The sequence below is a fragment of the Oncorhynchus nerka genome, linkage group LG19 (assembly GCF_034236695.1).
Source record: "Oncorhynchus nerka isolate Pitt River linkage group LG19, Oner_Uvic_2.0, whole genome shotgun sequence".
In the NCBI taxonomy this organism is placed as follows: Eukaryota; Metazoa; Chordata; class Actinopteri; order Salmoniformes; family Salmonidae; genus Oncorhynchus; species Oncorhynchus nerka.
In genome coordinates this window covers 10,995,355-11,019,572 of record NC_088414.1, presented here as the reverse complement: position 1 = coordinate 11,019,572, position 24,218 = coordinate 10,995,355, and the positions used below count along the sequence as shown (strand labels likewise).

General features: G+C 44.1%; 3 protein-coding genes across 4 annotated transcripts in view; 2 read left to right on the top strand and 1 right to left on the bottom strand.

Moving 5' to 3' along the window:
• The first annotated feature begins 168 nt into the window (after positions 1-168).
• On the top strand, positions 169-9,737 carry zgc:100918 (Ras-related protein rab7-like). Of its 2 annotated transcripts, XM_029620180.2 has the most exons (7): positions 169-373; positions 2,204-2,277; positions 3,840-3,915; positions 4,149-4,275; positions 5,025-5,243; positions 7,787-7,915; positions 8,181-9,737. In XM_029620180.2, exons 3-7 carry the CDS (start codon positions 3,863-3,865, stop codon positions 8,268-8,270), a joined length of 618 nt encoding a protein of 205 aa, XP_029476040.1. In that variant the 5' UTR covers positions 169-373; positions 2,204-2,277; positions 3,840-3,862; the 3' UTR covers positions 8,271-9,737. The 2 variants fall into 2 exon arrangements, with proteins under 2 accessions (XP_029476040.1, XP_029476039.1); XM_029620179.2 differs by lacking the exon at positions 2,204-2,277 and having other exon boundaries at positions 170-373.
• Positions 9,738-10,337: 600 nt separating this feature from the next.
• LOC115101030 (EKC/KEOPS complex subunit Lage3) lies at positions 10,338-11,243 on the bottom strand. The gene is made up of 3 exons (XM_029620181.2): positions 11,157-11,243; positions 10,888-11,016; positions 10,338-10,743 (listed from the first exon to the last, which is right to left on the bottom strand). The coding sequence occupies exons 1-3, from the start codon at positions 11,204-11,206 to the stop codon at positions 10,593-10,595; spliced, it is 330 nt and encodes a 109-aa protein (XP_029476041.2). The 5' UTR covers positions 11,207-11,243; the 3' UTR covers positions 10,338-10,592.
• Positions 11,244-11,607: 364 nt separating this feature from the next.
• LOC115101026 (cGMP-dependent protein kinase 1-like) overlaps positions 11,608-24,218 on the top strand; it is a 14,308-nt gene continuing 1,697 nt past the window's right edge. Inside the window, exons 1-16 of the mRNA XM_029620174.2 lie at positions 11,608-11,892; positions 12,178-12,377; positions 13,677-13,809; positions 13,923-13,989; positions 14,216-14,315; positions 17,093-17,206; positions 19,263-19,368; positions 20,520-20,583; positions 21,078-21,155; positions 21,344-21,438; positions 22,625-22,690; positions 22,997-23,071; positions 23,238-23,334; positions 23,447-23,586; positions 23,753-23,842; positions 24,118-24,218. The exon at positions 24,118-24,218 is cut by the window's right edge and continues 41 nt beyond it. Coding sequence (XP_029476034.1) covers positions 12,182-12,377; positions 13,677-13,809; positions 13,923-13,989; positions 14,216-14,315; positions 17,093-17,206; positions 19,263-19,368; positions 20,520-20,583; positions 21,078-21,155; positions 21,344-21,438; positions 22,625-22,690; positions 22,997-23,071; positions 23,238-23,334; positions 23,447-23,586; positions 23,753-23,842; positions 24,118-24,218 — 1,522 coding nt within the window. The 5' untranslated portion in view covers positions 11,608-11,892; positions 12,178-12,181. The remainder of the gene's footprint in view (positions 11,893-12,177; positions 12,378-13,676; positions 13,810-13,922; positions 13,990-14,215; positions 14,316-17,092; positions 17,207-19,262; positions 19,369-20,519; positions 20,584-21,077; positions 21,156-21,343; positions 21,439-22,624; positions 22,691-22,996; positions 23,072-23,237; positions 23,335-23,446; positions 23,587-23,752; positions 23,843-24,117) is intronic.

Here is a 24,218-nt window from a genome sequence, read left to right as displayed (position 1 = left end):
TTGAGTTAATAAATTAAGCCTGTTCAAATGTGGTGTAGTCACTTCCAGGACACGCACAGATACAGGGTGGAATTCATATTATAGGAAAATAATAAACAATTGATGCGAATATTTTTAAAGGGCGTTCATTGGTTTCGACCTGGGGACACGTCAACCCCTCGTGACTGCCATATTGAGCAACAACGTAACAAAAAGCGGATGTTCTTAGCTAGGACAAGATTTTATCAAGCTAGCTAACGTCAGTTGGTCAGATTTTTCCACTTTCACTTCTTGAAAAATAGTAAGTGATCCCGGAAAAACTGACATCGAGGGACTTAAGTTGTTAAAAAAAATTGTCCCGGTGCCGTAACATCGTCGCTTGACTATTGAACAGGTAACGTTAACTGGTCCACAATTTGTATTTATTTATTTATTTATTTATATTCTTACACTAGCTAGCTCGCTAACGTTAGAACATTGTTTTCTGTGACAGTCCATATAACGTTAGCTAGCTAGCTAGTATTTCGATGATAAATGAGTAAAGTTAGCTAACGATTTTGTCGTATATCTGCGTACTTGGTTGGCATCAATCAGCATGAGACGTTAGCCTAGCTGTTTGACAGTTCTTGATAGTCGGCAGTGCAGCGTGACCAGTCAGCAGATGGCTAGTTCGCATACACTGCCTGCTAGCCAGAATAGATTCCGACCCTATTTTTGCTTACACTTGCACTGGGGTCTGGCCGTCTTCCTGTTTAGATTAAGACACAGCGGAGCAAGTGCGAGATTAAGGCTCAGAAAATGTACCTCAATCCAGGGATGAGAAATGCATTATACTCCGAATTGTCTCATTATCCTAACCATTACAATGAGAAGATTGAACTACTCATAATTTTCTCGGAAAACTGCCCTTGTCATCATGCTAGGTAGCAGAAGCCATTTTGGAATGTCAGTGTTAGCCAATCAGCTCCTTTGTTGTTAAATGCAACGTGCCATTCCATAATGGCTGCTGTGGCTACTGCTAGTTAGCATGAGGACAAACGGCAGTTTATTAAAAACTAGCAGTCTTTCCGGTGTAACAGTTGGAATAATGGGACAATTTGGAGAAAAACTAATTTCTCATCCCTGGATTGAGGTAGGTTTTCCGATCTATACATTGTGCCCACTCAGCTGTCTCTAATCAGGAAGTTTGTCTGACCCTAGCTCAATTGTGGACTAAAAGAGGGTTACCTTAACGTAAACTCACTCACTTTTGTACATCTTTTGTACATCTCCTTGGTCCGTACAACTGTCCTTAGCGCCCCAAAAACGTAATACTTCCAGGTCAACTGTAATGTCAATACAATTTCTCCCCTTTCCAACAGAATCAATTACATGACCTAAATGCTGCCCGTTTCTGCACGATTCAAGAAGGCAATGAGCCCCGTCGGGTCTTTTTAAAAATGGCGGGTGGGGAAGCGAAACTAATGCTTGGTAGTGAGAAGGGGAGATGTCTTGTGGGAAAATGGCTTTTTTTCACTCGATCTGTCCAACTTATCACCTTATCGCCTCTAAAATGCAAATAAAACACTATAAAGAGTTTATATAATGTGTCATTACATACCTATTTGAAGATTTGTGTCGAATTTGAATCTGGTTTTTAGGGCTGTGCTAAAGTGATCTTAGAAGTAAACAACGGCTTTGAGAATGATGATCGCATGCAAAAAATGACTAGGTATCCCCCCTTATGTCACTGTCCATTTCTTGTTTTTGTAAGGATGATAGAAGTGCTACAGCTGGTGGAGAGAGATTGTAAGACCGAAATAGTTGCTTTATGTTTACGACATGACACGTTGGAGGGTCCGTTTTTAAAAACTTTTCTCCAATACCATAGAGCCATTACCATGTCGATCAACGCTTGAATAGAAACCTAGTTTACACCCCCGGTTTTGAAGTCAACACAGTCGCTACAGTCCCATTTAGTTTTCTTTGTAGCCTCATTTGAATGTTGCGGTTGTGCACATTTGTACAGAAGGGGGTGAGTTTACTCACCTTATACTCCAAAGACCTTACAATTTCTGTTTAGAGGTGAATTGGCTTTGGCAGCCAAACACTCCATCTAAGTGTGAATTAATTTCAAGTGCGGTACGGTTCTGGGAACATAAAACCCTCTACTTTCATATCACATCAAAATAATTTCCCAAATGCAAAATATACACTTACTGTTTTAACTGGATTTATTTTTCAGTGGCAACACGTTTGTGGCTTCAGTCTTATATTTAAACAGAGGTGTTCGGAGACGCAGATGGCTAATTAGCACAGGTAGGCCTCTGTCTTCAGGCTGTTTTCCATAAACAAATGCTCTAACATGGAAATATGACTGTGTAGGAACCATAACCCTATAGACGGGTTGGTTGTTTAGCAACAAAACCGACGAGTGTGTGCAATTATGGGGCAAAACAGGCGGGCTTAGATTGACAACATGTAAACTATATTTTGTCTTCAGCGTTTATTGAAAACATAAATACATTTGCACAATGAGCACTTGTTGTTTCTCAAATACCTCGTTACAGTTGTTGGTTAGCTGTCTAGTGAATTTCTGCCATATTAGCATAGGCGTGACATCTGTCAAAACGCCTCAAAACCAAACCTGGTATCCAGAACAAGATAAAACTGTCTCAAACGTGCCACCTACGATTCCCCGCATGGCAGCTTCTTGCCATTTTGTTTCTCACTGATGAGAGACATGTTTTATATGTTTTTAACGTTCAGAACGAGCATTGGGGCTCTTAACAAAAAAATCCCCCAGCTAGAAGATACTATCATCAATAGGTGCTAAAGGCAAAGATTTTTTATAACTTACCCAAGATGGACCACAGCCTCTCGTTTCCAATGGAAGCAAATTCATTATAGTCGGCAGAACAAGCAAGGAGGTGGACAGAGCCAAGCATGAGCTAGTGAGATCCGTTCTAGCATGTATTTGCATATTTCTGTTAGGGAATGCCAACTCTGAAGTGTGCGGCTACAATAACTCAATTCGCCCTTGCACTCCTTCTAAACAACACAATTTTGTAAAACTTTGGCAAAGGGTAAAGTCTACAAAACTTGGTCCAGTCTGTTCGTAACAGATTCTAGTACAGAAAACAGTATTGTGATCAAATGTTTCATCAATGACAAAATTAGCAGAATGACAGCCAAAATCCACATCTTCTTCCACAGCTGGCAACTGTGCTTCCTCTCAACACTATATTTGGTGACTAGTGGTAATACTAACCAGATGCTTCAGATTTATTCATTCGGTGAAACATCTGGCTCATTGTTCTCAGTGCTAAAGGTAGTTGGCGTCTATGAATGAGTTAATCTGACCCCAGTGCAGCTGTAAGCAAGAGTAGGGTCAGAATCTATTCTGGCTATAGTGCCAGCCTGGTAACATTAAGGTCACGTTTTTTAGTTATTAGCTACAGTTAATATGATCACAATTTTAGTTGGGCCTACTTAATTAGGTCTTAACTCCCTATTCCGTTTAACGGTTTCCAGATGGCCAGTCTATTTGCATTTCAATTTAGCTCTCTACATATTTAGCTAGATGGTATGCTAATTTACTAACGGTTCTTAGGAAAGGGGTGATGGGTTATGGATTTCTGAACTTAACATGGTATTAATCATTCGTTATAATAGAGACCTGAGGGGTGCCATACCTCGTCAGTTGTCCAACTGAATGTATTCAACTGAAATGTCTTCCGCATTTAACCCAACTAACAAGTCTGTGTTCCGTGTAAATAAGGATGTTATCGCAATTAACCCAAAAGCCGACTGTTTCGTGACGACTGACTTCCCAGTTCCAGATCCAGCTATTTGACTCAGTCCCGTCTGTCTCTTCTCAGAAGAGTCACATCCCCAGGGAAGGATGGCCTCCCGTAAGAAGGTGCTGCTGAAGGTGATCATCCTCGGAGACTCTGGGTGAGTGATCGGAAGATCGTCATGGTGTTTACACAACCAGATGTCACTCATTTTGGATATAGGTTCTGTAGCACCCTTGCATGTGAGTGTACAACAGCCTCTGTCAAGAAGTCAGGATCTTTCTGGCACATGTAGCTGTGCAGGTCGTCAGTGGTTTCGAAGCCCTTCTCTGGCTGTTACCCTCAATCGCTACAGTTCTATATGTGCAGCTAAGTGTGTGTGTTCCTTCCCAGGGTAGGGAAGACTTCTCTGATGAACCAATATGTAAATAAGAAGTTCAGTAACCAGTACAAGGCCACTATAGGAGCGGACTTCCTCACCAAGGAGGTGATGGTGGATGACAGGCTGGTCACCATGCAGGTGCGTCTCGTGTGTGTGTGTGCTGGTATATTTAAGCAATAAGGCATGAGAGGGTGTGGTATATGTCCAATATACCACAGCTAAGGGCAGTTCTTATGCATGATGCAAAGTGGAGTGCCTGGATACAGCCCTTAGCCGTGGTATATTGGTCATATACCACAAACCCCCAAGGTTCGTTATTGCTATTATAAACTGGTTAGAAAGTGTAACTACAGTAGTAAAAAGACCGGATTTGTCATACCCGTGGTATACTGTCTGATATACCATGGCTGTCAGCCAATCAGCATCCAGGGCTCGAACCACCCAGTTTATAATATTAGCCTAGTCATGAGTGCTTACCTCTGCTGGCTTGTCATAGTGTGTTTAAGTCAGAGATTGGGCAACTCATTCTGTGACGAGTCATATGGTTTCATTCTCTCTTTCCCTTCTTTATTACTTCTTACGCATCTCTCACCCTTTCCCTCTCCCGCTTTCCTCCCTCTCTCCCACCCCCATGTCCTGTAAAGAGTTTTTGTTGCAAGGCACATTTCTATGAAAACAGACAATTAAATGCTATTTTATCTTAATCGCTGTCCCCCCCCTTTCTCACCCTTTCTCTTTTTCCTCCTCACTCCGATCCTCTCCCTCTCTCTCTCCTTTTCTCTCCCTCTCCTTTTCTCTCCCTCTCTGTGTAATCACCTTTAAAGATGATACAACAAAATCCTAAAATGCCAAAAACATGGTAATCATCGTCTCTTCTCTTCTGTCAGATCTGGGACACGGCGGGGCAGGAGCGTTTCCAGTCTCTGGGCGTGGCGTTCTACCGCGGCGCTGACTGCTGTGTGCTGGTCTACGATGTCACGGCGCCCAACACCTTCAAGACACTGGACAGCTGGAGGGATGAGTTCCTGATCCAGGCCAGCCCCAGAGACCCAGATAACTTCCCCTTTGTGGTGCTAGGCAACAAGATTGACCTGGAGAACAGACAGGTTGGTATGTCTGTGTCCGTCCATTGGAGAGCCAGAACAGGCAGGTGGTGGGGCGTAGGCAGTACAGAGTCAGACTTGGTCAAATGTTTGTTGTGATTTCTACATCCCTTAACCTTCTCATGCATGAGTTCCAAATATCTCGAACGGTCACCCTAGCGTGAGTTTTTATTTTTATTTATTACATTTATTCAATTTTTATGGGCGTGATGTCAGAATGCACTGTTCCAAAATGTGATTGTTACGCAACAGGACCGGTCCAACCAAGGGACTCTGCCTGCTAATTATCTATAGGCTATGTTTTGTCCATTTTAAAGTCATTTTCTAGCCAGTTTTATTTTGTAATAAGATTTTGAATTGAGACGTGTTCTGCTCGCTCATCAATTCACACAGATGTCTGCCCTTTCACTGTATATTGCGTTGTCGTTTGTACTGTAGCACACCGTATGGAGCATAATGTATTTAACTGTTATTCACATTTTCAAGCACTGGTGACAAATAATGCATTCCTGTTCTTGCATAGATTATAAAGGACACATATAATGTGTGTAGTAGAGGTCGACCGATTGTGATTTTTCAACGTCGATACCGATTATTGGAGGACCAAAAAGCCGATACCGACTACTCGGCCGATTTTAAAATAAAATGCAAATATAAATAATAATAATAAATAAATAAAATATTTATAAAAAAAAAAAATAAAAAATGTTTTAAATGTATTTATTTGTAATAATCACAATTACAACAATACTGAATGAACACTTATTTTAACTTAATATAATACATCAATACAAAGTAAATAATGAAACCTGTTCAATTTGGTTTAAATAATGCAAAAACAAAGTGTTGGAGAAGAAAGTAAAAGGCAATATGTGCTATGTAAGAAAGCTAACGTTTCAGTTCCTTGCTCAGAACATGAGAACATATGAAAGCTGTTGGTTCCTTTTAACATGAGTCTTCAATATTCCCAGGTAAGTTATTATAGGAATTATAGGGCTATTTCCCTCTATCATTTGTATTTCATTAACCTTTGACTATTGGATGTTCTTATAGGCACTTTAGTATTGCCCGTGTAACAGTATAGCTTCCGTCCCTCTCCTCGCTCCTCCCTGGGCTCGAACCAGCAACACAATGACAACAGCCACCATCGAAGCAGCTTTACCCATGCAGAGCGGGGAACAACCACTAGAAGGTTCAGAGCGAGTGACGTTTGAAACGCTATTAGCGTGCACCCCGCTAACTAGCTAGCCATTTCACTTCGGTTACACCAGCCTCATCTCGGGAGTTGATAGGCTTGAAGTCATAAACATCGCAATGCTTGACGCACAACGAAGAGCTGCTTGCAAAACGCACGAAAGTGCTGTTTGAATTCATGTTTACGCGCCTGCTTCTGCCTACCACCGCTTAGTCAGATACTTAGTATGCTTGTATGCTCAGTCAGATTATATGCAACGCAGGACACGCTAGATAATATCTAGTAATATCATCAACCATGTGTAGTTAACTAGTGATTATGATTGATTGTTTTTTATAAGATAAGTTTAATGCTAGCTAGCAACTTACCTTGGCTTACTGCATTCACGTAACAGGCTCCTTGTGGAGTGCAACGAGAGAGGCAGGTCGTTATTGCGTTGGACTCGTTAACTGTAAGGTTGCAAGAATGGATTCCCCGAGCTGACAAGGTGAAAATCTGTCGTTCTGCCCCTGAACAAGGCAGTTAACCCACCCTTCCTAGGCAGTCATTACAAATAAGAATGTGTTCTTAACTGACTTGTCTAGTTAAATAAAGGTATAAAGATAAATGTCAAATCGGTGCCCCAAAATTCCAATTGTTATGAACACTTGATATCGGCCCTAATTAATAGGCCATTCCGATTAATCGGTCAGACCAAAGATGTTATAATAATAATAAAATGTGGTAAAGAGATGGTTCACTCATCTTTCGAGTAAACTTCCAGAAGTGATGGTAAATGGACGCAACTCATCTTGTAACCTTTTTTGAAAGTGTTTTACTCAATTATTTCTTATCACTGGTGAGGTTCTCCGTGGTGTGATGAATTGTACATAGTAATTACTATTAGCTAATTCATATTACGGTTTCTGTCAGAGGAGAGTTGGCTAAATATGACTGCTTGTGTTGGGGTTACTCTTTCCTCAGTTAGCGCTATGACTAATGTAGCCAAAATGTTCCCGTTTTGGATGGGAATTGTGTTGTGCTGTCTCTACTTCTGTGAATGTCTGAGCATTGCATCCAACAAAAAAAATGCTCACATTGAGGACATAACGCTGTAAAGACAAAATGCAAAATGTTTCTGTGAGGGAAAAAAAACTGTGGCTAGCTCGAACGCTGACTGTTCCGTCAATCGTAACTAGGACGTTCTAAATAAGTGTTCTAGTTTGAGCGTACGCTGCAGGAACCACTGTAGAATGGTTACACACCCGTGTGTACGTACGTGCTAAAAGGATGAGTATATGCCACAGGTAGTTCCATGTAAAATGAGGAAGTATGTATGACACAATGGCGTTAATAATCTTCTGTTGTGTAGGTGACGACAAAACGTGCCCAGGCCTGGTGTGCCAGTAAGAGCAGCATCCCCTACTTTGAGACCAGCGCCAAGGAGGCCATCAACGTAGAACAAGCATTCCAGACCATTGCCCGCAATGCCCTTAAACAGGTACACACACGAAATATAGACTCAAGCAGCCACAGGTAAACCTGTAGGCAGAGTGCCTCCAGCTGTTCAGAAACCCCCTTTCTCTCCCTGGCTGGGAAACACCTGTTAGACTGGTTCACTGAGGTTGCTGTGGAACTCATGATGTCATAGTCAAACACTGTGTCATCAAAGAGGAATATTGTTTTTGGGGGGTAGAATTCTTGTACTTCTGATTTGTGCACACTGTTTGTGGCTGTGTGTAATCCCGTGCTTTGCGTGTCTGTAGGAGTCTGAGGTGGAGACGTATGACTTCCCAGACCAGATCAAACTGAGAGACGACCGGCCCGCCGACCCCAGCGACGGCTGCTCCTGCTGAGACCAACCAACGACGGATGGATAGAGGGGACCAGGAAGACCATGGGGTGCAGCTCAACAATTCTCCTGGTCTCTTTTACCTCCTCTGCACTGATGTGAAAGACTGGGACAGGTGAGGCTAATTCGGAGGCCGTCTCCCACACAGCCTTCCCGTGTTCTCACATCAGTGCAGATGAAGAGGAGTCGAGGGGAGATTGAGATGCACCCCGAGGAGAGAGCCTGGGGACACGCCCCCAGTCCTCTCCCCTCAGTCAGCTACAGAAGACTCCAGATGAAAAGAGAGAAAAGGAAACACTTACTTTTCTTAAGTCCCTGTCTCCCGTGGCGACCTGGCCGACAGGAAGGAGAGAAAGCCCCTCTTGCACAGCATCACTTTTTAACAAGGTAGAAGAATCATTGCTACTATGGAAAATACAATCATGATGCTCCTATTATAATGATTTCTAATGATGTTTTCTTGTCTTTTGTTCTGGTTTTAATTGTTCCTTTCTATAATACTGAGGTACAGACTGCTCATCTGTCTGTTTGTGATCCAGGTAGACATTCTCCTTAACTACAGATCTAGGATCAGATTCATTTTCCCACAGAACCTAACCTTCACCATTGGAGGGATTAGAAGTCTGTGTCAGTGTTAAGGAGAAATTTCTACCTACTCGACTCGCTCTGTGCCTTTCATCTCATGACAAGTATTACTGTGGCAGATCTCGTATGTATGTATATGTGTTATTTTTCTGCAGTTCTTATGTTGCCAAACTTTGTGTCAACCCTAGACCTTTTCTTTGACTTGTTTCTCGTTGAGCCAGTTCTCCAATTATTTAGTGTTTTAAATCGTTGTGTAGAGAGTGATTAGCTAACCAGATGCATTGAAAGTCAATCTGCAATTAGAATATTCGGTCAACCCAACAGCAACCCTCGGCAGTATCAGTTCTGCATTTAGGTTCTGTTCTCCTTTCTTATCTTGTATTAAGTTCTGTACATTTCTTGTTTTTGTTGCCTTATCCATACCACACATGACTATGTCCCTGTACATTGGCTATAAATTCTTGAGTCCAAAGTCAAACCTAACCTCAAGGCCCCTAATAAATCTAAACATATCTGATTTGTGTAAGCAGTATAGTACTACAATAGTTTCTGCCATATTATTTTACACCACTTGTCAGTTCTGGGCGGCTCTCTCGAAGTGTCTCGGGAAAGAAATGGGGTCTAAGTGTTGATTTGGGATGTCCTCTGCCCTAACAGTAGTCCCAGGCCAGACTTTCATTCCACTGTATCTTGAATCTGCCGATTTACCCCAACTCGTGTTGCTCTATATTCATGTAACAGAAATGAACATGTTCTTAAACCAATTAACAAAAATCCTTAGTCCTATGTGATGATTTTTTTTAGCACAACTCCTACTTCAACTGTCACCTTTTGTTGAATATGCTCTTTCTCCACTGTAAACAAATAAATGTTTACTTTATGGAAATATGTCAGTTGTCTTTCTTTAGTTATATTATTGGACCTGCAGGGCCCACTCCTCTAAATGTCATTTTAATCTGTGACCATGTTTGCAATGAACTACACAATGTACCAAACATTAGGAACAGCTTCCCTACTATTGAGTTGCACATTTTTGCCCTCAGAACAGCCTCAATTAGTTGGGATGTGGACTCGACAAAGTGTTAAGCGTTACACGGGGATGCTGGTCCATGTCGACTCCAATGCTTCCCACAGTTGTCAAGTTGGCTGGATGTCCTTCGGGTGGTGGACCATTCTTGATACAGATGCGTGGAAAAACCCGACAGCGTTGCAGTACTTGACAAACTCAAACCAGTACACCTGGCACCTACTCCCCATACAAAGGCACTTTTATTTAGTCTTGCCAATTCACCCTCTGAATGGCACACATTCAAAATCCATATCTCAGTGGTCTAGATGCTTAGAAATCATTCTTTAACCGGTCTCCTCCCCTTCATCTACACTGAAGTGGCTTTAACAAGTGACATCGATAAAGGATCATAGCTTTCACCTGGTTAGTCTCATGGAAAGAGCAAGTGTTCCTAATGTTTTGTGCACTCACACGATCTGATTTTGAAAAATAGAAAGTTTATTCCACAATACAATCAAATGAATACATAGACAAATCTAAACAAAGAAATAGTCTATCCATATGTCACTGAAATGAGGCAATTCCCATGTGTCTAAATAAATAGCACTTGTACTTCTGTTGTTTTTTGTTCCGGTTCCCTTATTTAAATAGAATGTTGGAAATTGGGACACGGGTGTCCCTCTGTACTGGGGATCCAGCTCATCCTGTGTTTCTCTTCTTTCCCTCTGGTCATCATGTCATCGTAGAGCTGACGGTGTGCGTTTGTGTGGTCACAGAGACAGGGGGTCCAAAGGCCTCCATGGTCTCCATCACAAGGGAGAGGTGGTCCATAAACGACCCCACAGAGACACGCAGAATACGGGCCTCATCGGCTCTCCACCTCCTAATGGAAAGAGGGAGATTCACATGGACGGTCCGGTCCGTATGATACAACTTAACAACCTCGTATACAGTGGTACCACCATACACACTTAGACCATTGATTACACTTGGTGGTAGTACACGCGAACACATAACAGACACTCACACAGACAGCGTGCAGCCGGACACCGTGAGCTCCTTGCTGATGCCTCCTTTCCGGGGCTCACGGTCTGGGGAGAGGGACTGGAGCGCGATGGACGCCTCGCGACTTGATGGGAACGGGACGTCTAGTACACTGCGGGACTGTCAAGGAAGTTTTCACTGATTCATGCTAAATTATCAAAATATGCATACAATATTAAAGAGGCAATTTACGACCAAGCGTTAATGTCAATAACCGTCATATTGACGTCTTATGTGGAGTACATAGGATACAATTCCAATTTGCCTTGCTTGTGATTGTTTTCCGTGCAGGGCGCCGCCATGATGGTTTTTCTTCTAAGTAAATCAAGATGTGGCGACCGCAGATTCGTCTGGAAGCAAACAAATATAGATTTACAATCTGATGTGGAGATTCGTCACGGTTGATGAATAAAGTTGTTTTTACATATACAAAAAAACGTAACGTGGATTTGTCTGCATAAAAAAAGTTTTAAAAGTTGTTAACAATCTTATTAGCAATAGACCTATTCAACATATTGAGCTTGACACATCTCAGGCAAAACATGTGAATCCAATATGTATGTTGTTAAGGATATTATTTAAATTATGTAAACTAATCACCCATACGTTTATGTAAAAAATATATCTACATTTGTATGCCAATGGACGCGCGCGCACAGCTCCGCGTATGGCTACATTGAATACTCTAGAAATTGTCATTTGAGCGATCGGCTCTTCACTCGAGCGCAACCGGCAAAGGGCGAGAATGTGTCTGGTTGGTATGTCTATCTTCATGATCTGAAGTGTCTTTATACACCTTTAAAACTTCCGTTTTTAATTAACATTCGTCGCAGTCTCATTTCGATTAGCCTGTCCTGTTTGATTTTCACATCAGCTATAAATCCATTTACACACGATGAGATTGGAGATCGGCACATAACTGTGAGTGCAGCATTAGCAGTCGGCACGCGCATCTTCTTCACTTACACCCAGACAAGCGCTTGGACAGGTAAGACAACATGTTTTACATCTTCAAATGTATTTTTACTGCATTAACGCGACATTCCCAAAGTATCAGTAAGTGGTTTATGTGTGTTAGATATCTCCGTTTTATAGTAACCTGCATGTGCATATGGTTATTGTATTTCACTCTGTTTGTGTGGATTAAGCCATAATGAATTCAGCATGTGGTGGAGTCCCCAAAACTCACTAGTGAAACTCTTTATTCCCCATTCCTGTGGTGTGTGTGCCTCTGTCTGACTGCCTTTCCTCCTGCATGTAATGTGCATATCAGGGCTATGGGTACTTTGAGGGACTTGCAGTTTGCACTGCAGCTGAAGATCGAGGAGCTCCGCCAGAGAGACAGTCTGATAGATGAGCTGGAGTTGGAGCTGGACACCAAGGATGATCTCATCCGACAGCTGCAGACAGAACTGGACCGCCATCGCAACGCTCCTCAACACGCAGGGGCCACTGGGAGCACAGAGAACACAGGTAGGTGCTACTCGTTACACCCTTACATAACATGAACATGCACCTCTAATACAACACAGACCCAGGGGAAACGGAAAACAACACAGGGTACCAGACCAGTCATAATGCACCTCTAATACAACACAGACCCAGGGAAAACAACACAGGGTACCAGACCAGTCATAATGCACCTCTAATACAACACAGACCCAGGGGAAACGGAAAACAACACAGGGTACCAGACCAGTCATAATGCACCTCTAATACAACACAGACCCAGGGAAAACAACACAGGGTACCAGACCAGTCATAATGCACCTCTAATACAACACAGACCCAGGGGAAACAACACAGGGTACCAGACCAGTCATAATGCACCTCTAATACAACACAGACCCAGGGAAAACAACACAGGGTACCAGACCAGTCATAATGCACCTCTAATACAACACAGACCCAGGGGAAACAACACAGGGTACCAGACCAGTCATAATGCACCTCTAATACAACACAGACCCAGGGGAAAACAACACAGGGTACCAGACCAGTCATAATGCACCTCTAATACAACACAGACCCAGGGGAAACAACACAGGGTACCAGACCAGTCATAATGCACCTCTAATACAACACAGACCCAGGGGAAAACAACACAGGGTACCAGACCAGTCATAATGCACCTCTAATACAACACAGACCCAGGGAAACAACACAGGGTACCAGACCAGTCATAATGCACCTCTAATACAACACAGACCCAGGGGAAACAACACAGGGTACCAGACCAGTCATAATGCACCTCTAATACAACACAGACCCAGGGAAAACAACACAGGGTACCAGACCAGTCATAATGCACCTCTAATACAACACAGACCCAGGGGAAACAACACAGGGTACCAGACCAGTCATAATGCACCTCTAATACAACACAGACCCAGGGGAAACAACACAGGGTACCAGACCAGTCATAATGCACCTCTAATACAACACAGACCCAGGGAAAACAACACAGGGTACCAGACCAGTCATAATGCACCTCTAATACAACACAGACCCAGGGGAAACAACACAGGGTACCAGACCAGTCATAATGCACCTCTAATACAACACAGACCCAGGGAAAACAACACAGGGTACCAGACCAGTCATAATGCACCTGGAGGTGTTCAAGTGAATTCAAGGGTGGTTAGGCATGAACTTGTGAGCCATCACTCTCAAGGCTAATGTGACAGATTGGGGTTGAACGCGGTCTCCTAACTGCCACAAGACTGTGTTAGCTCGCTGAGGTAAAGCCTGACCAAAATGGGTGTCTCTCAGGACCCGGGCTGTCCCCACCAGTGCCTGATGAGCCACAGAGGACTAAGAGACAGGCAATATCAGCAGAACCCACAGCCCTGGACCCTGCCCAACTCGCACACGTCACACTCACCAACTACAGCAAGAGTGAAGAGTGAGTACGCGCACGTGCACACGCACGCGCACACACACACACACACACACACACACACACACACACACACACACACACACACACACTGATCCTGTCTCTGTACATGTGTACAGGTCTAGAGAGCTGATCCATAGAGCTCTGTTGGAGAATGAATTCATGAAACACCTGGAGCAGGGACAGGTACTAGTATTACTACAACTGTATAGTATTACTGTGGTACTACTGCTACTCTCACTGTCTATTCTTAGATATCCAATTATTTATCCCCCCTCTCTCTCTCACATACTCTCTCTTTCTCTCTCAATTTAATGAAACAAGTGCTATATTTTTATTAACGGGTCTCTTGCTTTGTCTCTCTCTCTCTCTCTCTCTCTCTCTCTCTCTCACTCTCACTCTCACTCTGTAGATTCAGACCATAGTTGACTGTATGCATCCCACTCGTCTGGCCCGGGGCTGCTGTGTCATACAGGAGGGAGACGACGGATCTCTGGTCTATGTGCTGGAGGGTGAGAGGCATGGAGGGAGGTGGAGGGATGGGGAGGAGGGAGGGATGAAGCGAAAGAGAGGACGGGGGAAAATAGGGCAATGACGAGGGATAGAGAGGGGGGAGGGAGGGTGAGCGAGAAGGGGAGATGGAGGGTGAGAGGTGGAGGGAGGGAGGGAGGGTGAGAGGAGGGCGAGACTGTGAGAGAGGAAGGGGGAGGGAGGGGAGAGGTGGAGGGAGGGAGGGAGGGTGAGAGGTGGAGGGAGGGAGGGTGAGAGATGGATGGAGGGAGGGAGGGTGAAAGAGAGGAGGGCGAGACTGTGAGAGAGGAAGGGGGGAGGGAAGTAGATAGGTGAGAAGTTATGACAGTCTAGGCGAAAGGGGAGGCAAGGGAGGGACAGATAATACCACAATGAGACAGATATTTCACAGAATGTATAAATGTGAAGCATCCGGTTGGTGTTTCACTACCAAGTATGGTAGTGAGAGGAAGCCCAGTGGCCGGCAGTGGGAGATGATGGAACAAGATGGATTTTGCCAGACATTCTGCTAATTTACTCATCACACATTTGATCTCAATACAGTTCTCTATTCCCAAAACTACAATTTGTTATTAACAGAGTGGACTACGTTCTTTAGACTTTACCCTTTGCCAAGATTTTTTTAAATAGAAGGTGTGGAAATGTGAATTGAGTTACTGTACACGCGCACTTTAGAGTACGAGTTCCCCAAATGCTAGAAAACGCCAATAGGATCTCATTAGCTCGTGTTTGGCTCTGCCCACCTCCTTGCTTGTTCTGCCATCTATGGCTCATTTGCTCCCATTTGAAACAACAGGCTGTGGTCTATCTTGGTTTAGTTATAAGAATCTTTGATTATACTATATATATCAGGTGATATCATACAGTGAGCTCACTGTAGCAGAGGCAGACAGGTCACACACACACACACACACACACACACTTGCTCTCTCAGGCGCTTTGAAACATCTGTTCCTGACACCTTGACTCCTCTCCTCTGAAAAATATCTAATCTGTCCTCTCTCTTTTTACCACAGTCTCTTTGTCTCTCTCTGTTTCTCATTCACACACACAGAGACACACACAATTAGACCATGTTGATTATACAGTCCATTCACTTTGGTAAACATCCATCTAGAGAGTATGGGTGTATTACCATGAAGAGATGATTAATATTAATGCAGTCCTTTACAGTTGAAGTCAGACGTTTACATACACCATAGCCAAATACATTTAAACTCCGTTTTTCACAATTCCTGACATTTAATCCTAGTAAAAATTCCCAGTCTTAGGTCAGTTAGGATCACCACTTTATTTTAAGAATGTGAAATGTCAGAATAATATTAAAGATAATTATTTATTTCTGCTTTTATTTCTTTCATCGCATTCCGAGTGGGTCAGAAGTTTACATAGACTCAATTAGTATTTGGTAGCATTGCCTTTAAATTGTTTAACTTGGGTCAAACGTTTCGGGTAGCCTTCCACAAGCTTCCCACAATAAGTTGGGTGAATTTTGGCCCATTCCTCCTGACAGAGCTGTTGTAACTGAGTCAGGTTTGTAGACCTTGCTCGCACACGCTTTTTCAGTTCTTCCCACAACTTTTCTTTAGGACTGAGGTCAGGGCTTTATGATGGCCACTCCAATAACTTGACTTTGTTGTTCTTAAGCCATTTTGCCACAACTTTGGAAGTATGCTTGAGGTCATTGTTCATTTAGAAGATCCATTTGCGACCATGGTTTAACTTCCTGATTGATGTCTTGAGATCTTGCTTCAATATATCTACATAATTTTCCTGCCTCATGATGCCAAGTTTTTGTGAAGCGCACCAGTCCCTCCTACAGCAAAGCACCTACACAACATGATGCTGCCACCCCCGTGCTTCACGGTTGCAATGGTGTTCTTCGGCTTGCAAGCCTCCCCCTTTTTCCTCCAAACATAACAATGGTCATTAGGGCCAAACAGTTCTATTTTTGTTACCAGAGGACATTTCTCAAAAAAGTACGATCTTTGTCCCCATGTGCAGTTGCGAACTGATACTTTTGTACCTGTTTCCTCCAGCATCTTCACAGGGTCCTTTGCTGTTGTTCTGGGATTGATTTGCACTTTTCACACCAAAGAACGTTAATCTCTAGGAGACAGAACGCGTATCCTTCCTGAGTGGTATGACGGCTGCGTGGTCCCATGGTGTTTATACTTGCGTACTCTTGTTTGTACAGATGAACGTGGTACCTTCAGGCGTTTGGACATTGTTCCAAGGATGAACCAGACTTGTGGAGGTCTACAATTTTTTTTTCTGAGGTCTTGGCTGATTTCTTTTCATTTTGCCATGATGTCAAGCAAAGAGGGACTGAGTTTGAAGGTAGGCCTGGAAATACATCCACAGGTGTTTCAGAAGCTTCTAAATCTGTGGCATAATTTTCTGGAATTTTCCAAGCTGTTTAAAGGCACAGTCAATTTAGTGTATGTAAACATCTGACCCACTGGAATTGTGATACAGTGAATTATAGTGAAATAATCTGTCTGTTAACAATTGTTGGAAAAATTACTTGTGTCATGCACGAAGTAGATGTCCTAACCGACTTGCCAAAAGTTTGTTAAACAAGAAATTTGTGGAGTGGTTAAAATGACTTTAATGACTCCAACCTAAATGTATGTAAACTTCCGACTTCAACTGTAAGTGTGAATGAGTGGGGAGTTGGGGAGTTCTGTTCAGGCAGGTTTGATGATGTAATGTTGTTTATGTGCGTGCCTGAGTGTGTGCGGTTGTGTGTGTGTAGAGGGAAAGGTGGAGGTGACTAAAGGGGAACAGAAGCTGTGCACCATCGATCCTGGGAAGGTCTTTGGAGAACTGGCCATCCTCTACAACTGTACCAGGACTGCTACTGTTACAGGTAACACACATACACATCACTGCTATTTTAGGTAAGACACACACACACTTATTTGATTGAGTTCAGGATTAGGAATTGTTTTTGTAATTTCTTCATCCTCCTCTCTGCCACTGACGTTTAGTCTGATGGATTGAGGTGAGATTTGGTGTCAGACTAGTGTGTGTGTGTGTGTGTGTTTAGGCTAAGTGATTGGGGTGAGGCGTGGTGTCAGATCTACGCTGTGCTAAAAGTATTTATTTAATTTCAGCAGAGAGACAGTAATAATTGAACATTCCCCCCCCCCCCACACACACACACACACACTCTCTGTAGGCGGTGACTGTCTGATTTGGGCTGTATAATATGCCAGTCCTGTCAGTAGGCTGCCTGCCTGTGTGTGTGTGTGTGTGTGTGCGTGTGTGTGTGCGTGTGAGTATGTGACCACCTCCGCAGTTCACAAATCATCCTCTGACATCTTCTACTCTTTCTTCTTTTTTTGTCTCTCTCTCTCTCGCACTCCCTCTCTCTCTGAGTGGTGAAGTGTTTACTGTACAATGCTATTCAGGGTCAGGCAGTTATTGGTCTGCTGAGCGAGAGAGGGAGGGAGAGAGAGATGTGAACTCCTCTGACTGCTTTCTCAGTCCCTCTCCTTTAGCATCTCTCCCCCATCCTTTCCCCTCCTCTGTCCTCTTTACCCGCGAGTCTTTTGATTTGACCATGTGTTCAACAGCGTTCCGTTTTGTCCCTTCATTCTTCTTCCTCATGTCTCTGTCTCTCTCCATCACGGCAGTTGATTGACAGGTAGTGAACATGTGTGGTGTGGGCGGAGGGGGTGAGGACAGGGTCTGTGAGGGGCTGCAGGAGGAGGTGAAATGTGTGTGTATATATATATATATATAATCTATATAATTACCCTCTTATTAGAATAGAGAGAAACAGTGTGTGTGTGTGTGTGTTATAGCAGATAATTAGAGTGGGGATGTGAAGGCTCTCATCTCTAGAAGGAGAACTGTTGAGATAATGGCATTTCCTATCAACTGCTATGTGTACTGTGCTGCCGCGTGTTGTTGCACATGTGACTGCGTGTGTACTTTTGTCCGTGTATTATTGTGTGTGTATGTTTTTCATAAAGTGTGCAGTACGTGTGGTTGTAAATGTGTGTGAGAGAGAACGAGCGAGACCTTGAAACTGTGCCCTGTTCATTCCTTTAGCAACCACGCACACACACGTACGCACACACACACGCACGCACACACACACACGCACGCAGGGCCTGCATCTCTCTGATTGTTTGTGTATATAAGTCTTTCATTGAGATTCCCTCTACTGGCTACTTGCTAAAGGATTGAATCATATTATCGTCTTTTTTTGTGTTGAACGGGATGGAGAGTGTTCCTGTGAGCAGTAGGTGTGAATATGGAGGCTTTGAAATTCATTGAAATTGTCCTGCTCTTCTTTCACCCCTCTCTTCTCTCTCTCTCTCTCTCTCTCTCTCGCTCTCTCTCTCCCCCTCTCATTCTCCCCCTCTCATTCTCCTCTCCCTCTTTCACCCCTCTCTTCTCTCTCTCTCTCTCTCTCTCTCCCTCTCTTTCTCCTCTCCCTCTTTCTCCCCCTCTCTTTCTCCCCCTCTCATTCTCCTCTCCCTCTTTCACCCCTCTCTTCTCTCTCTCTCTCTCTCTCTCCCTCCCTCTTTCTCCTCTCCCTCTTTCTCCCCCTCTCTTTCTCCTCTCCCTCTCTCTCCCCATCTCATTCTCCTCTCCCTCTTTCTCCCCCTCTCTTTCTCCTCTCCCTCTCTCTCCCCATCTCATTCTCCTCTCCCTCTTTCTCCCCCTCTCCCTCTCTCTCCCCATCTCATTCTCCTCTCCCTCTTTCTCCCCCTCTCTTTCTCCTCTCCCTCTTTCTCCCCCTCTCTTTCTCGCTCTCCCTCTCTCTCCCCATCTCATTCTCCTCTCCCTCTTTCTCCCCCTCTCTTTCTCCTCTCCCTCTCTCTCCCTCTCTTTCTCCTCTCCCTCTTTCTCCCCCTCTCTTTCTCCTCTCCCTCTTTCTCCCCCTCTCTTTCTCCCATTTCTCCCTCCAGCTCTGACGGACATTAAGCTGTGGGCGATAGACAGACAGGGTTTCCAGACCATCATGATGAGGACTGGACTCATTAAACACTCCCAGTATATGGAGTTCCTCCGCAGGTAACACACACACACGCACAGCTAACACACACACAAACACACAAACACAGGCACGCACGCACGCACCCACACACACACAAACACAGGCACGCACGCACCCACACACACACAAACACAGGCACGCACGCACGCACCCACACACACACAAACACAGGCACGCACGCACACACGCATGCACCCACACACACACACACAGGCACGCACGCACGCACCCACACACAGGCACGCACGCACACACGCATGCACCCACACACACACACACACAAACACAGGCACGCACGCACACACGCATGCACCCACAACACAGGCACGCACGCACGCACCCACACACACAAAAACACAGGCACGCACGCACACACACACACAAGCACGGTTCGCTTCTGCTTGGAACATACTCTTTATTATGCAGCTATGCAGACTTCTGTTGGATAGACAGATGATTAAGATTCAGTAGCCACAGAACACAGAATGTTCGCTAGCTTCTGTCACGTCTATGGTTGCAAAGCTACAAGTCATTTACCAAAGTTACTGGAATACTCTGTCATTTTGGTATTTAACAGGTAATCTATGGTAATTTTGGAAATTTATACTAAAATAACTATTTTTTTAAATAAGTATTTATATTATTCATTTTTTATATCCGTGTCCTTATCGCGTGTAACTAACGTACGAGCGGATGGACGGACGGAGACAGATACACATTCCTCTCCACGATTTCATCTGAGGGACAATAAAGTGCTGAAACCCTCATATTAAATGGTATTCACTAAGTTGATGGTTTATATTTAAAATAATGTATTACAGCTTCGTCAATCTATTTTTTATTGTAAAATCATCTTTTTTGATTATTTGATATATTCTAGGTGTGATAAATCCACACAGAGGGCCAGAAATAATTACAAACACCTGAGATAATCTGAAGTACCCCAAATGGCCACTAGGTGTTTTGTAATAAATTACATGAAATTCTTGAAATTTACCAAAATTCTAGTAGTTTACTGGTAAACTTAGAAAGTTTCAAGTAATATACCCTCCCTTTGCAACCCTAGTCACGTATTTTCAAATTATTATTCACACAATTGATTTTGGCAAGCATGTTGTTGTTGTTCTCTCTCCATCTCTCTCTCTCCCTCTCTTTCTCTTTCTGTCAGTGTTCCCTCCTTTCAGTCGTTGCCTGAGGACGTTCTTAGTAAGGTAGCTGATGTTCTGGAGGAGGTGAGGAGTGCACACACACACACACACACACACACAAGCATGGTCAGATGGAGAGCAGCTGGTGGTGACAGTCAGTGTGGATTTGTTTTAAGAGTTTGTGTGTGTGCATGAGGGCACTTGCATGTGTGTGTTAACTGCATACTGCCATAGTCACATGCCTTCCAGCTTTTAGAGACACGCAGACTGTTTCTCCTTTCTGTGGTAAAGTGCTTCTGTCTGAGAGCCATGCCCATCTCTCTCTTTTCCCTTGCTGTCCCCTCTCTCTATCTCTCCCTCCCTCCATCTTTCACTCTCTCCCTTTGTCTCTCTGCCCACCTCTCTCTCTCTCCTATTCTGCTGTCCTGTCTCTTTCCCTCTCCCTTGTCCTCTCCTGCTCCCCACCTCTCTCTCTCCTCCTCTGCTGTCCTCTGTGTCTCTCCCTCTCCCTTATCCTCTCCCACTCCCTTTCCTCATCTCTCTTTCTCCCTCTCTCTATCTCTCTCCCTCTCGCTCAGACTCACTACAGTGAAGGTGATTACATCATCAGGCAGGGCGCCACAGGAGACACCTTCTTCATCATCAGCGAAGGACAGGTGAGGAAGAGGAGGTGGAGGAGAGAAGTGTATAAAATCACAATCACACTGCCACCATGTGGACACAATCAGTAATGCAATTAAAACATACCAGTAATAATCATAATTTAAGTTCACAGACTTCCTCCCAATAACTTCCTCTCTCTCCTCTTCCCCCTTTTTTTCGCGTCTCTCCTGTCTGCGCTCAGGTAAAGGTCACACAACAGAAATCATCCAATGAGGAGCCAGAGTTTCTGACCACACTCTCTAGAGGGGACTGGTTTGGAGAACAGGCGCTAAAAGGGTGAGACAACAGCACCTCTAACAACCAAACAACAACAAGCAGCTTTAGAGAACAACCAAACACTCCCCTCTAACAACCAAACAACACCTCTAACAACCAAACAACACCTCTGAGAACCAAACAACAACAAGCAGCTTTAGAGAACAACCAAACACTCCCCTCTAACAACCAAACAACACCTCTAACAACCAAACACTCCCCTCTAACAACCAAACAACACCTCTAACAACCAAACAACACCTCTAACAACCAAATAACACCTCAAACAACCAAATGACACCTCTAACAACCAAATAACACCTCTAACAACCAAACAACACCTCTAACAACCAAACAACAACAAGCAGCTTTAGAGAACAACCAAACACTCCCCTCTAACAACCAAACAACACCTCTAACAACCAAATAACACCTCTAACAACCAAATAACACCTCTAACAACCAAATAACACCTCTAACAACCAAATAACACCTCAAACAACCATGACACCTCTAACAACCAAACAACACCTCTAACAACCAAACAACAACAAGCAGCTTTAGAGAACAACCAAACACACCTCTAACAACCAAACAACACCTCAACATCTTTAACAACCAACAACACAAACAAACAACATCTCTAACAACCAAACAACACCTCTAACAACCAAACAACAACAAGCAGCTTTAGAGAACAACCAAACACACCTCTAACAACCAAATAACATCAAGCATCTTTAGAGAACAACCAAACACACATCTAACAACCAAACAACACCTCTAACAGCCAAACAACAACCAGCAACTTTAGAGAACAACCAAACACACCACTAACAACTAAACAACTCCTCTAACAACCAAACAACACCTCTAAAAACCAAACAACAACAAGCAGCTTTAGATAACAACCAAACAACACCTCTAACAACCAAACAACACCTCTAACAACCAAACACACCTCTAACAACCAAACAACACCTCTAACAACCAAACACACCTTTAACAACCAAACAGCACCTCTAACAACCAAACAACAACCAGCAGCTTTAGAGAACAACCAAACACACCAACCAATTGCCTAAGTACATATAGTTTCATAGGATTAGAGTAGAGTTGTGTTTTGCAGAGGAAGATCATAAAGATGACTGCTTATTTATGTTTATAATGAATGAATGAATGAATAAATATTTCTCTCTCTCCCCAGGGAGGATGTTCGTACGGCCAGTGTCACAGCAGTAGGGGGAGTGACCTGTCTGGTCGTGGACAGAGAGTGAGAGACCCCTGGGGGGAGAAAGCAAGAGTGTGTGTGTGTGTGTGTGTGCCACAGGAGGCTGCTGAGGGGAGGATGGCTCAAAATAATGGCTGGAATGGAGTAAATGAGACCGTGTCAAACACATGGAAACCACGTGTTCAATGAGTTCAATGACCATTCCACTCCGGCCATTACTATGAGCCCCGTCCTCCCCAATTAAGGCGCCACCAACCTCCTGTGGTGCGTGTGTGTGTGTGTGTAACTGAACCCTTCTTCATTGGTAGATGCGGGGTTGTGTAAACCCTAACCCCTCCCCTGTTCCAGGTCGTTCATGCAGCTGATAGGAGGGCTCGATGACGACAGCAGCAGACACAACGAGAGTGACGAGCTCAAGGCCAAGTAAGTGTCGTTACACCTCTGAATTCTCTTCTTTCGCTTCTCCTTTCTCTTGTTTCACCCAAACTAAGTTTAGTACATTTAGTTTGGGATATATCCAACCACACAGACTCGCTAGTTTCAGTGAAAAGATATTGGGCAATTGATTGACCCCCGACTCCGTCTCCAGGTTGGAGGCAGAGGCAGTGTTTTTCTCCAGCGTGTCTCTCAACGATTTCCACGTCATCTGCACCCTCGGAATTGGAGGCTTCAGTCGCGTCGAACTGGTGGGTGCGAGTGTGTGTATAACGTGTGTGCGCTAACAGGACTGTGTGTGTGTGCAACGCCTGTGTGTGTGTGTTTAATATGTATAATGTGTGTGTGTGTGTGTGTGTTCAGGTGCAGTTGAAGAGTGACACAAGCAGGTCGTTTGCTATGAAGGTTCTGAAGAAGCGTCACATTCTGGACACCAGCCAACAGGGCCACATCCTCTCAGAGAGACGCATCATGATGGACGCACACGGCCCCTTCACCGTCCGGTACACACACACAAACACACACACACCACACAGCCACTTCACTGACAATTACACACACACACACTGACGCTGTTTCGCTACACTCGCATTAACATCTGCTAACTATGTGTATGTGACAAATAAAATTAGATTTGAGATTTGATTTGATTTGTGTGTCCTTGTCCAGGTTGTATCGGACGTTTAGGGACTCTAAGTATCTGTACATGCTGCAGGAGGCCTGTCTGGGAGGAGAACTGTGGACTCTACTGAGTGCCAGGTGTGTGTGTAGGTCTAGAACGACCGCAAATGAAACCTGACTGTACACAAACTGCTCAGCCAGCTCTCCACTAACCCTAGCGTCATGCCCACATCTCGGTTCAACTCTTAACCGTCAACCACAACCCACAACCTAACCCTAGCTTCACGTCCACCTCCCAGTTCAACCAGAACCCTCGCCCTGGCAAATTGTTACAAATCAATAGAGTCGCGGTTGATAGTCTGAGCACCACTGGATCATCTATGGGCCTAAACATGTTCATCTGACTCTTCTAGGGGTTCGTTTGAGGACGGCACCACACGGTTCTATACAGGCTGTGTTGTAGAGGCTCTGGCCTTCCTGCATGTTCGAGGCATCATCTACAGAGACCTCAAAC